Consider the following 13813-nt stretch of genomic DNA (forward strand, 5'->3'; position numbering starts at 1 on the left):
TTTAGCATGKTTTATTGAAGAGCGCGTGTGTGAATTACAATGAAATTTAAATTTTGTTAAAGTTTTATGTCCAGCAGTCCTGTCCTAGGATCCTGTCCACCACAAGACTGTTGGGCAAATTTCTTGGAAGGCTGAGAAAAAATATTGTTATAATTATTGTAAAAGCTAGAAAACAAAATCAATGTTTTTCAATTATATATTTTATGTACTGCAGCCTCTTTAAGATAATATTTTAGGAGACAAAATAAGATGTCTAAAGTCTTGTCTCGCCCTTAGCCATATGCAAGCCTAGCCAGGGTGTTTGGATTTTCTCATTCAGGGCCACTGTTTACTGCAGCGTTCCTGATCCTTGCTGCTAGCAATTTAGCCCTGTCACATCACCGTTCCTCTGCACATGTAGTCAGGAACAGGAGAAGCACCAGTAAAGGTAAAAAGCTGAGACTGCAAGTCCATATGAGTTAGTGCCATCTCCTGGACAAGGCAGGGAGGAAACATCTGCAAAACCTGACTGGAAGCAGATACAAGTTCTGTGCCTTAATGCCTATTGCAAAAATGGCTCTGTTTCTTATCCACATCACCCCTTACAGCTTAGCTGTTGGTCATTCTTATGAATTAAGCTGCTTTTTGTTTTTCTTATCTTACACTTTAAATTTTGRGCAGGTTTGGTTATTCCAGGTCATGTTGTCAGGTAATGGGAAAGCAAGTTTTGCCTTTAACAATATTTACAGCCTTGTGACTCTGCAAACTTTACACAGGTCCCCTTGTTCCTGCAGTTAAAGTCAAGAGACATGAAATAAAGAGTGACCCAACTCCCCTGGGGTTTGAAGGTATGAGTATTTCCATCCTGCATGAAAGCCYGTTTGGCACTCTTTTGATATCATCCACTGAATTCACCTCTCATCACTGCTGGTACATGACACTGGAGTCCGTAAAGGCATTGGAGGTTTGGTGTCAGATCATTCTTGTTGCAAACGCAGTTTGTCACCTTCTTGCCTGTCCCCTGCATGCTATATTTACCAACTTTTTCAGGGATGGGCCTAAATTAACCCCCTGGATCTGTGCCTCTTTYGGGAGGTGATGGTCTAGACTGTGAGCTGGATCAGTTATTTTCTGGCTGGCTTCTACCCCTTCCCATGAAGGGGGAAGAGAGATCTAGGCAGCCATAGGTAGCCGAGGGGCTACTTCTTACCTTCATCCGTAGTCTGGCACTTGCTTCCCTCTTCCCTTGTCAGGGGCTACAGCTAACGGGARGAACAGCAGCCAGGTGCATGAGGAGTGCGAAGGAGGCTAGCCCATACATTAATATCCATTTAAAGTGCAGTGTTTCATTTCAGTCAAGCAGACTTTCCACCYGTGTGTTGCAGCAGGATTATTGGTTACAGTTCAATAAACAATACTAAAGAGTTAAACCAGGAAGTCATTCCCCAAACACTGGAAGATCACCAACTTCCATTGCCAGCACTCCCCTTTACATCTGGACCTGCCAGAGCATATTGCCCYGGGGGCCCGAGCTGCAGGGTAGCCCCCTTGCAGGATGGGGAGGAGGGAGATGCAAGCTGAGGAGTCATTTCTTTTGACTCTATTGCTCTGCACAGAACCTTGGTAGAAAGGGCAGGTGACCAGGTCAGTGGTGGCACTGGTGACATATTCAGAGCTATCTCCCATGTCAGTCCCAGCAAAAGAGGAAACCAGAACAGAGAGATTGAAAGAAATATTTCAGAGGCAGTAGATGAATCAGTGGTTTTGGTGTTTGCAGAATATTTCTTGCTAATGACCCCTAGCACTAAGTTCAGGACCATCCTGACACCCAGCACCAGTCTCCCGAACTTTGATSCTTGCACCTCTCTTCTTTTCAATGACGGATAGTTCTCATCTCACTATAACATGTCATTACAGAGGCAGGGCATATTTCAGGGCTCAGGTACTGTTCTCAGAACTAAGTTAGTCCTCACAAGTTGAAAACTGTGGTCTTACTGCACAACAKGCAACCGAGTTTCTTTAAGTAGGAAACAATGAACGTTGTCATCCCCCTGCCAGCAGATACTGCTGCTGCTAGAGCTCTAACAGAATTAATGACACTAAAGAGATAGTTTGCTTAGGTATAGACTTCCCCACAAAAATGCATTCATTAGCAGTGATATCATTCATTTCTGGCAGGGAAGAGCAGCCTCCCTGGTCTGTTTTCATTGCTGTATGGAGGGCATCAAAACCAAATGCCATCCCCAACAGAATGCTGCGAGGAGAGTATGTTAATAAAAATGCACAAGGAAGCTGTAGTGAAATGGAACACTGCACCGTTCACTTGGCAGTCAGTGTCATTAATTAACCTCAGTATTTCTGTTTGGTTCTTTTGGTTATTCTTAGACCATCTCTGATTGTTACTGTTTTTCTGTGGGATGCTGCTGTCTTTTTATTCATCTTTTCACAACTGTTGGAGCCCAGTCTGTTTGCTGTTAAAGAGACTACCAGTTGCAGAGACAATACAGGAATTCACGTTGTACTGGTTGTCTGATCACTATTTCACTTTTAAGACACAAAATTGTACTTCCTGTCACAGATGCTTTTGAGAACACCATATTGGCCCAGACTAAATGTAGTACCGGTTCCACCACAAGACCAGTACCTAGATCTGCTTCACAGACAGGTAAATGCAATTAAAACATGTATCATTAACTCAATTTGAGAGCATAATATAAGTTTATGACAACATTTACTCCCTTTAACTTAAAGATATCTCTCCATTTTCCCCATATAATGAATACTATTTCCTTTTGAAAGCAATGAAAGACCAACCTGGAGTGACATACCAGGTATAGAAACAATGTACCAGATTCTGGTTTTATGTAGATCAGGCACTGTTGAAAATATTTCTTTGAACTGATGTCAGAGAGTTCAGAATTTGATCTGTGTTATTTTATAGCTTGAATGAAGCATGTARATCTTACTTAGGCTCTGCAATCTCTGAAACTGCAGTAGCAGTTAATAAGGAAGAGGAAGGCCGAGAAGGTGCAGGTATTGTAAGAAACCCTTTTTGTTTCCGCTGCTGCCTTTTACATCCTACAAATTACAGGGGCAGAAGCCCACTGAAGTTTTGTCTAAGTAGGAAGGGGAGTTTCTTTTTCTTTTGGTGTTTGTAGCTCAGGCTGTGAATTTGGACTGAAATTGCTCTGGCGGTGTAAATGCTCACTAGCACCAATGGATCCTTGTAGCCAGTTGGTAGCGCTTTGCTGGTGTCGTTCTACTGACATACAGGGCCCAGCTCTATAGCCTGCACAGTCTGTAGTTGAAATTGTCTCTTTGGTCTGAAAGCCCTGTTGGTATAGACCCATGGTGTGGACCCTCACAACCCAGCACATGAATCCCATTTCACAGGCCAGCTTATACCTTGAGAAGTGTCACCTGGATGACATAACCATACCTGTAGGGTTATGATTGGTGATGCTGCTGTRGTGGAAGGAAGTTGCTGTCTCCTCCCTGCGGTGGTGGAGCTGCAGCCACTGTATAACGGGAGGGAAGAGAAGGGGCTGCGCAGCTGCGTGACTGCACGTTGCCAAGACTGGTGCCTATAGGAGGAAGGATGGGAATGGGGAGGGGTTAAATAAACCTATTAATAAGCCTGTGATTGCCAGATCAGATTGCTTTTCTGTTTACTCCCCAAACTGCCCTGCTTGAGTTTTGTGTTGTCTGAGGGCAGGTTTTGCTGTGGCCTGGGAGTTCTGGCTTGTGCATAAATCCACTGCATGAGCACCTGGCTCTGAGCCTTGTTGGCAGAGCACTGCTTTGCCATGCTGGGAGCAAACACTCACAAGCTGTAAAGAGCTTGATTCAGCCTCTGCCCTGCCCACGTCCCTGTGGATTGCCGAACTTACAGCAGGTGCAGTAAGGAGGAAGGCACAAGATGATTTGACTGACTCCCCTCGGCTCATACCTCTCTGGACTGCAGGATCCCTTGATAGACGCAAAGCCTGTTTCTTCCTAGCTGGGCTGTAGTCATCAGTATCAGAAAAGGGGTGGGCATCAAGCATGAAGGAAAGCATGGAGCAAGAGCACTGTCTGTAGAGAGAGACAGAGCTACCTTTCCATCCCGGGAGCCTCAGGCAGGTGGGACTTACAAAGCTTAGTCCGAATTTCCCTCAGGAAGCAGCCTCTCAGCATGGTTTTATACACAAGGTCACGTGCTTGGGTGGGGGATCTCTCTCTCTTTCTCATTAGGTACCTTGCACAGGGCTATGGTGTTTATGCATGCAAATCATGCAACAAAAGTGCTCATAGCAGAAATACTAACAAGATCTTCTTTCCTCACAATTGAAAATCTGTTTGTCGCCTTGCCTTGCTCTGTATTCTGTCCCTTCCTTGCGTTTCAAGCCTACTTCAAGGGATGGTCTTGTAATTTGCTCAGGTGGTAGTATCACCTTGGGGTGAGATGGAGATCAGAAGTCAGATGAAATTCAATGGCTCTGGGCCTCAKGTGCCAGATAAATGTATGGAGGTAAGCTGGAAACAGAAGGAGTATGCCATGCTGAAAATCACATAAGCAAMGGTATCATTTGCCACAGCATTTATTCTACGGAAATAACCGTAGCCATTGCTTTCGGTACATTGTGAGCTGAAGGGATTCAGCATGCTAAGTGCACAGTGTATTGCTGCACACATATATCATGGCCACGCAATCTGCCCTCCCCCAGATGACAGCAAGTAGTACACTCCTTTAGAGAGAGGATAATAACTGCACCCTAATTTTTATGGCAAAATCAGGGAACCAGCTATAAAAACTACGAGTACTTCAGTGAGTGGAACAGTGGGAAATGAAATTGTGACTTTTATTATTTTTAAAAGCTTGAGTCTAGAAGGGGCTGATGACCAAACTCTGTTTTTGTTTCATCTTTTTGGAAAAGGTTGGCCCAGCAGGCAGATGCCATCTCTAGACACATTTGAAGATTTTGAAGCCATCCCCTCCAGCACAGATGAACTCTCCAACTCTTCTGACATGGAAGAAGAGACCAACACTAACAATGTAATTGCTCTTTCAAAATACACTAATCTCTTTCTTAATGCAACCTTCTCATCTATTAAGAACAAGACTTAAACTGCAGAGTTTGTTTTTACACCAGCCTTAAATCATGGATGTGTGGGAAGACAGGAGATAGGACTGTGACCTGGGGTGTTGGGGGATTTTCTTCCRTGGTTATTTTATGTATCAGGGTCATAGGAAGTCACTCTTACTTGCAAGCTGCAGCTTTATCTTTATAGGAGTAAGTAACTYCTAACATTAACTTAGTGGGAGAAAGCTGTGAGCCCTTTAAAAATAAGTAATTTCAGATTTTTCCAGGTCACTTAAGCTTATGTCTCAAGCCCAATTTCTTTGTCAGAATAATGACAGGTTGATTAATTCTAACACCTGAATGCTCAGGCTAGTTCTGTCATAAAATTGAATAACGTTTAACCTGGGCATAATAAAAAGAACAAAAAGTAACAGAATTCCCTAGAGATGAAGTCTCTGACTGCTTATAATGCCTAATTCTGTATTTAACCAAAGCATCTCTCTCTTGCACAGTGTTTTTTCATCCATGGTGACTGTATTTCTGGTGCATTATTCCATTCATTCTAGGGGACCAATCTTTTCCGGGTAGAAGGCAGTTTTGACAGCTGTTTCYCAGATTCCCTTACACTAGAAGATGGAGATTTAGTGCAGTTTGTGCAGGARGGAGAAAACGGACAGTGGTAAGTACAGTAGAGAGACAGAATATAGCAGCTAGAGCAGCTGTAACTTTCTGGAAAAGGTGGAAGATGTTTAGAAGAACGTAAAAACATCTTCAAAATCGAGCAGAATCCWCTCAGCCCCCTGACAGGAATGTGAAGGAGGCAATGAGGGCCATGAACAGATGAGCAGCTTTGATGAAATCCACGTAGTTAGTTTTCATCCAAAGTGCTTGTGGCATGAGGCTCAAGAGGACAGACATTTGCATAAAGGGAAAGAGGGGGGAATATCTGGGCTATTGACACCTTCAAGCAAAAAAGACAACTATCAAAGGTAGCCTCCTCCCATAGGATACATCAGTAAAATCCCCATGCCTTCAACAGAGCTGCAGCAGTGAACCTGAGAGCATGTTTAGGCTTAAATATAAGGCTAAATATAAATATACTCAGAAGTGATTGAAAGAGTGGAATGAATCTGGCCCTCTTAAGCTCATATACCTTTCAGAATTTTTTTCTCACTTGCTGACCAGTGAGTGTTAGGAACAGACCTGGCTAGTGTCTGAATTCTCATTCCATGGGAAATTTGGAGGAAGATGATCTGATCTCCTTGAAGGACCCTTGCAGGCAGACTCCATGGTTCTCACTCAGAGGGACATGCAGCTGAGGTGGGAGCAAGTCCCATGATGGGAGATGGACTAAAACCATCCACTTAGCATGGTATTTACAGCAAGAGGGGTGGACAATATGGAAGATTCAGTTTCTTCAGCTCTGAGTTTAGCCCAGGGTCTCAAAGACAGACCAAGGCCACTACTTCATTGTCACACACAGTCTCCTTGCATGTGAGCTTGTTCTAGGATCCTGGGTCACCACCGTAGTCTCAGGCTGCTGAAACTTAAGCCTAGACGCTGGTGACCTTTAGGGCTGCCCTCGGTCCTAGCACATGTTTTGCACCTACTTGGTAATCTCTGTCTTCTTAGCTTTGGAAATAGGTGTCCAACATACACCTCTAAGAAACACAACCCAGGGAATGAGGGAAAATGTTCTGTTCTCTGCATTTCAGGTTAGTGAAGAAACTTGTTTCTGAGAAAAGTGACTGGGTTCCTTCCAGTATACTGCAGCCAGCAGAGGGGGACAGTAACAACATAATTAAGAACAGCAATGCAGGTAATAGAGGCAATGTCTTACTGGTATTTGAAACCATCCTTTTTTTTTCTTTTTCTTTTTTTCCCCATTAGTGAAAGAAGGATGCAATAAACAGTGCACTTTCTATATTGCAGTTCTCAGCCGGTGCTGAGAGTCTATGCTGTAGTCTCTGGTGAGACAGCTGGGCTAGCCTGAAATTTGCTACCTTGGGTGTCAGAGCTAGCTAGACACAGCAGCTTGATCTTGGCACAGTCTCACTGTCTTCCCCTTCTCAGGCAGAATTTTATTCTCCTACTGAACTGTTGCAGCTATTTTACAGCTAGCCCAAGTGTTTACAGGGTGTGCTGATGAAAGCAGGATAGCTTTCATCATAACCCAGTGGCATTTGGATTTAGATCAGCGTCAAGGCTGTGGCTCTAGTCTGGCTTTGAAAACATTAAAATCTCATGAACTATTAATGCTTTTATCGTATTTCCACTGCTGGTTCCAAAGGCTGGAGGAAGAGCAAGTTCTGCGGAGATCTCAGCCAAACTAGAACTAAATGTCACCCTTTGTCCAACTGTTCAGATCTAACACCCACACATGTTGCATCAGAAGAGCTGAATCTCAGGAACTCTTCAGATCAAATGGTTACAATTTTTTGATTAATTTTTTGCCTGTCCTTAAACATAATTGACCAAAGTGTGCCCTGTTTTTCTCCTGGTAATAGAAGAAAGAAAAGCTTGGCACATTCCCTGGAGATCTACAGTAGAGAGCTACCACTATTTTATTCTAAATTACTAGTTTCTTTTAAGTTTTTTTTTTTTGTCAGTTTGTTAAAGTGGAGAAAAATCTTCTTGAAAGTTAACTAGCATTTTTTGCCAGGTTTTAAGGGATCTTGGTAATTGCTGCTGCCTTCACCTCCACAGCAGGTCAGTTCTGTCTTCAGCCTTAACTATGCCTTAACTATGGCTCCAGTTTCTTTGCCATACCTAATGCTTTAAAAGGAAAATAAATCCACATATGTGACAGCTGGTTATTGACTAGAGAGCCTCCCTTGCCCTTCATGAAGGAAACTAGTAGAATTGTGGTTGTTTATTTTATTTTTTATTTACCTGAGGCTTCTAATAAGAAACCTGAAGACTGTAGATGGAAAGTCCTTTAGATGTGTCATAGTGACAGTACCCATGTCGTCCTTTTTCAGATATGTACAATGACTCCTGCAGCATGGCCTCAGAAGAGTCAGAAACCAAGGAGAATGAGGTGGCCAGAAGCTTACCAGCAGAACAGAGAGCTGGCAGCTGAACTGCAGGATCACCTTTCCTCAGGACTCCATCCATCTTTTTGCTTATTTTGGGTGGACACTGGATCAAAGTTGCCTTTCTCACAAGCTCTGAGCTTCACAATTCACTAAAACTTCATCATGAGAACTGTGGTGTCCAGCTGGCAAGCCAGGAAAAATAAACTTGAAAGGAGCATCAAACATCCAGAGAGCATCAAAACCCACCTTCAGTATTAGAGCGAAAAATGCTTCTTGCATTGTTTATCAAACTGTTTCAGAAGATGTGGCCTAAATTAGGTCAACAGTAGAGCTGAAGAGTTACTATGCACGCACCTTTTGGCAACTTTGCTTGAACATCAAGTTACTGCAGAGGGACACATGCATGGTTATGAGTTCTTGCTCTACCATGGGACCGCCCAGAGGTTTTTCCATTCGCTTGCCTCGGTGGCTGTGCCTTCCTCGCCCTCCTTAATTCCAGCGGATACATCACAAATGTGCCCTTCTTGCTGATGGTGAGCACCAAAAACGTCACATTTTAGGGTGGCTGTGGAAAGAATCTTCTGACTTGGACCATCAGAGAGGCTTCACGCAGCAATGACATGACTACTTTTGAAATGGCACAGTGAACAACCTGTTGCACACAGCATTATTTTGGGATGATGCAAGTGGCAACTGTCGGCTATGAAGTGGAGGTGCAGGGCTTAGCAGGGAAGCAGAGACGTGTGACAGCTACTGTGACAAAGAACATTTTGAACTCTTTTTACAATATAAGTTATTCCTCCRCCCCCTCTGCAGTCTGTGGTTGCTGGATCACATTCTTTCACATTTGGTGCCGAGAATTCAATTGAATGCCATTTAATGTCATATGTTTGAGTAGACTGCATGCTTTCACTGTGTGCTGGCTATGGAGTAGATACATTTCATCCCCCTTAAGGAATATATTTAAGCATTGCAAATAGGCAGTGAGCATTAGATGCTCCAATGAGTGGATAAAATGTTATAGTCAAATACTTCTTTTCAGGACATTTGATTAAAAGACTGTACCAAATCTCTGCCACATAAGGATGTAATGTATAATATAAAGTGGTTAGAGACGTTATTATTCCTATATAAGCCATTAGCTCATTTAGAGCAGCTCTGGCGGCATGAAAGCATGGAAAGTTGATGATAAGTGGGTTTTAGGTCCCACAAAAGCTGCTAGTACTTCAGCAAAGATAAATATTGACCAAGGGTTGCAAACAGGCAAAGATCAGCTAGGAGCCTAGAATTCAAGAGTCAGTGATTAGTTTTCCCTATTAGAGACCTTTTGTTTAACCCTGAGACTAGTGATGCTATGTATAAATAATAAACATAACAAAAGCACTAAAAATGGAGATGAAGCAAAACCAAAAAAAACTCTCGTTAGTAATTCAGCCTCTGAGCAAAATAGTAGGAGTCTGTAACATTTCTGTTATCCTCTTTGCAAGGACCTGAATGTTTTTCTTTGTGTCTYAGTGAAGGCTGGTATTGCAGTTATCTTTGTGTGTGAGTCAGGAAAGCTGTGAAGCAGGTAAATGGTCTTTTTCGAGAAAAAGCCTTGGAGTAGGTAGATAAAGGCTCAGATCTTGTTTGCCTTTGGAAGCTTATTGGTTAATTATGAGTTGCACTGTGGTGGGGCTAGAATGATTAATTCCCATGAGGAGGGTTCTTCTGACCTCAAATAATATCTAATCCCCCTGGTTTCTGATGCTTTCTGTTCACGACTAAAGGATCTGAGAGTCCTGAACCTTTTTGGAAGCTAATCTTGTCCTACAGAGAGCTTGTCCATTTTGTGCTTATCATTTACCTTAAAATGACACCCAGGCTCTCAGGAACATGACTCCTGTTAAAGGTTACCGAAGCTATGAGAGCACCTCAGGGGAAGAATTGATTACTTTCAGTCCCCCAAGGAAACGTGCAGTCACATTTTCTTGTAGTGCAGCCGTTTTATCCTCTTCATAAAGTGAGCTCATTCTGATTCCCATATTGCATTCAGTAATTTTTGCACAGCCTCGTARCAGTGCTTCTGTCCACCGCTGTCCTAAGCACAGCAGAGAAAAGGGGCAGGAAGCTTTGATTGCACATTAATGTATGTAGTAAGCTTGTGTGTGTGCGTGTGCACGTGCGTGTGTGTGATGAGAAAAGGTTACCCAGTGTATATGAAACTGCCAAAACTAGGATTGTCACGTCGCTGACTTATGGAAAGACCCAAACCTGCACTTTGGAGTTTCTCTGGAAGAATCTCATTCTAACGATGAAATGGCAGTGCAAGCCTTTGAACTCAAGAGGRGAAGTCAGGTGTGGTGAATCCTCTTTCTACCTCTGCTGTGTGCAGGGTGACAGTGGGTGACCCCTTGCCTGCTGGTGCCTCAATATCCTCCTGTAAAATGGGAACAGTATTGGATTTTGTTTGTGCGCATTTCTGATACTAAATGCTAGCACATGTGCAAAGACTTGGAGACCCTTCTAGGAGCAGCATTCACCCCTGTATATCCTGTCATGTTCTCAGGGAGTGTTAGTGGTGGCATCCTGTGGGGTGATCTAGAGATGGACTGGGGAAGAGGATTGCTGTAGCAGTGTCTCCTCTCTTCCAGTCCACCACCCCATTGTGATAACTACAAAGGTATGGGTTGCTTTATAACTAATTCTCCTCCTTACTTTGGTTTTGAAAACAATATCTGATTTTTTTATTTATTTATTTTAATTTTTTTTTTTGCAATTTCTTGCATTTCATCCTGGTGGACCAAAGCTTGAGGCACACTTGCACCATGAATGCTCTGAGGATGGCTAGTAACTCACTTCCCCGTAGCTGTGGGTAGTAGAGACACAGCACTCAGGTTTCAGCTGGCTTGGGGAGCTGATAGTTTCTTAGCTGTCCTCAGACACTGCTGGACCTGAGCAGATAGTGCTCATCTACTAGTTATGTACACCTTTGTAGACCTTTCTACAATACCAGAGAGGCCCAAGGCAGTTGCCTGTTTCTGTCTCCGTTTTACAAACTTATACCCTAAAGCAACCATTTCAGCTGTTGCTGGGGAGTAACTGGGGCCCTTTGCCTGGTTGATTTATATGATGCAAATGGAAATCATAGAATCATAGAATTGGTAAKATTGGAAGGGACCTTTGGAGATCATCTAGTCCAACGCCCCTGCTCAGCAGGGTCACATAGAGCGCGTTAGGGTTGCATCCAGTTTGACTCTGTTAGGTTTGCTTTTTTAAAGAATGGAGTTAATGAAAGATCAGGCTGCTGACAAGTCTGAGAGCACCCAACATGAACCAACTTTCTGGCTTTGCTGACCAGACAAAATGGGGCTTGGTGACTTTTTCTGTAGTAGGCAGGGTAATCTTTTAATTGGTTTATCTSTGACAAATGAGGTGTAATTACCTCTTCACGTAAAGTCTAGAATATGATTTATGTCCAGCAGCACTATCATGTACATTAAGGTATAGTTGTTCTGTATGTAGATCTTTGACACCATCATTTTCAGGCAGATGTACCAAAAAATTATAGTGTCTGATTTTGGATTTCATTTCAGTGCTCTTTGGAGAGGATATAGTGACCAGAAAAGTGTTTAAAAGTAACGGTTGCCAGTAAGTTTCAGCTATAGGTGAGTCAAGGTCTAAGGTGCAAGGCCTAAAGCACACATGAGYGAGCATTGCTCTCTCGCTGTTGGTCCATGTCTGCTGCTCTCTCTCSATCCATACTGGCTGGCCCTGCCCTCCAGGGGAAGGTCTTGCCTTGGATCTCCTTCCTCCCTCTTGGCTGCCAGCTTCTGTGAAACGTGCAGAAACTTCACATCCTCGAAACTGCCCTGCGTCCAGTTTGGTGTAGTTGGCCAACAGACTCCTTCGCTATTGGCAGTAATATCAAATGCAGTCGCCAAGATATGTAACTCTTGCTATTTAGTAAATCATGCCAAAATGTAGTCAGGCCCGATCCTAATCCCACCGAGTGGAGAACCAGACCAGTGGTCTTCACCTCCGTCACAAATGGCTGTGGCCAAGGCATGTCTGAACACTGGCTTTTCTTGCCAGTGACAGCAAAGCTGTGTGTGTCTTATATTCTGGTTGCATATATGATGAAAAGCCATTTCATTATTCTCCTTTTCTTAGACTCTGAGGTTTTCAAAACAGGACTGGATTCAAGAAAGGTCATGTGYTTCCTTTCCAAAAATGCTCAAAGCCTGATCTGCCATTAAAGGTRTGATTAGAAATATTTAAGAATAAGAAAAACAAAAGAAAAGCCAAATTGTGTATACCTTCCTGCAGCTGGAGCTGAAATAGCTGCTAAGATTTTTTTTCTGCCCAGCGGAGAATTGGTACAGTTTGTTACTCTTGCATATTTTCCATGGTGTTGATGATGATGTATTTGTATATTGTGACTGATGAGAGATAATCAGACAGGGAAAAAACACAGAATTCTCTTGGGGAATTACCTGTCCTTTTTTTTCCAGTCAAGACAGAATGTATGAATTTATTACAAGAAAAAAGTGTGAAAATGAACTTTCTGTAATTAGGCCATTCTGAACTATGTAGAACCACACTTTGTTTGAAATTTATAAAAATTATCAATAGTAAAAAACCGTTGTGGTCGATGTTTCTGTATGAAGTATTAATATTCCCCAGTGTACATCTGCATACCTTTGGCTACCAGCTGTTTATGAGGATGGGATAATTGACACAAATTCTTGCTGTGGTTCATGTAAAAGGGCAGGGAGGTAAAAACGAGGGCATAGAAACACAATGCAAACACAGAAAGCAAAATAAATCATAACTAATTTCAGCATTTCCAGCATCCAGATTTCTGGGGACAAGCTTCTCTTCGGTTTGAAGMCATTTGCCTTATCGTGTTACCTCGGTTCAACATTGGGCTCCGCTCTACCTGTGCCTAAGGTTTTAAGGTCGAACATGGTGCAGTGGCTATCTGTCATGTTTCTGCACTTTCTCCTTGCATTTTTTTCCTGCTGGTGGATGGGCAGAATTTTTATTTTGTGGCTTGTGCAGGTTTTCGGCCTCCTTTGTTCAATGGTTTCGCTGTCCCCTTTGCAGGGCTGGAAGGCTGCAGGAGGGGAGCAGTGTCCAGGGCTGGCCACAGCTGACGTGGTTTTGCAGCCCTGGACCAGCCAGCCGAGAGCAGTCCTGACTCCGCGGTTAGGCAGGGAGAGCTCCACRGTTGGCTGATAAAGCCTGGGCTGGGGCTTGCTTGTGAAAGCAAGCTGTACCCTGTGCACTTGAGCTCAGATGAGCAGCAGCCACCATCAGACCAAATCCTGGCTGGTTTGAGAGCTGGGTTTTACAGTGAATTTCCATGGCTTGGTGTTCATCAGCAAGGCAGTGAGAAGACTGGGCCGCGTTCGTCCCGATTAAGGGTGGATCTTTGTTAAAGTGCTGCAGGAGAGAGAGCCAGACAGGCGGCGTGGGACTCTGGCGCTCGCAGCCAGATGGTGTCAGCAGGCCTGCAAATAAATATCTGGTGTGTGCTGGAAACCTCCCCCCCAACCCCAGCCGTGTTTTGGGGTGCTTCCGTGACAGCAGGCGGTGAACACCGCTGTCAGGCTTTTGGGGAAAGCTGCAAAACACTGGCGACGTGACAAGGTGATACGAATGGTTCTGTCAGACTCCTCCCGGTGCACACTTACAACCCGGTTCCCTTCTGAGCTGCGCTAGTGCGAAGCAGGTACCGCTCCCAGCGTG

At 43.7% G+C, this 13813-nt stretch overlaps 1 protein-coding gene across 1 annotated transcript in view; it reads left to right on the top strand.

Annotated features, from left to right (window-relative positions):
- MCF2L2 (MCF.2 cell line derived transforming sequence-like 2) overlaps nt 1–8124 on the top strand; it is a 142353-nt gene extending 134229 nt beyond the window's left edge. The window contains exons 29-32 of the mRNA XM_085307105.1: nt 4896–5014; nt 5609–5721; nt 6758–6861; nt 8024–8124. Of these exons, the coding sequence (XP_085163231.1) occupies nt 4896–5014; nt 5609–5721; nt 6758–6861; nt 8024–8124 (437 nt within the window). The remainder of the gene's footprint in view (nt 1–4895; nt 5015–5608; nt 5722–6757; nt 6862–8023) is intronic.
- The last annotated feature ends 5689 nt before the right edge of the window (nt 8125–13813 follow it).

The sequence above is a fragment of the Rhea americana genome, unplaced genomic scaffold, assembly GCF_003343005.1.
Source record: "Rhea americana isolate MKP2758 unplaced genomic scaffold, rheAme1 scaffold_253, whole genome shotgun sequence".
NCBI classification, from domain to species: Eukaryota; Metazoa; Chordata; class Aves; order Rheiformes; family Rheidae; genus Rhea; species Rhea americana.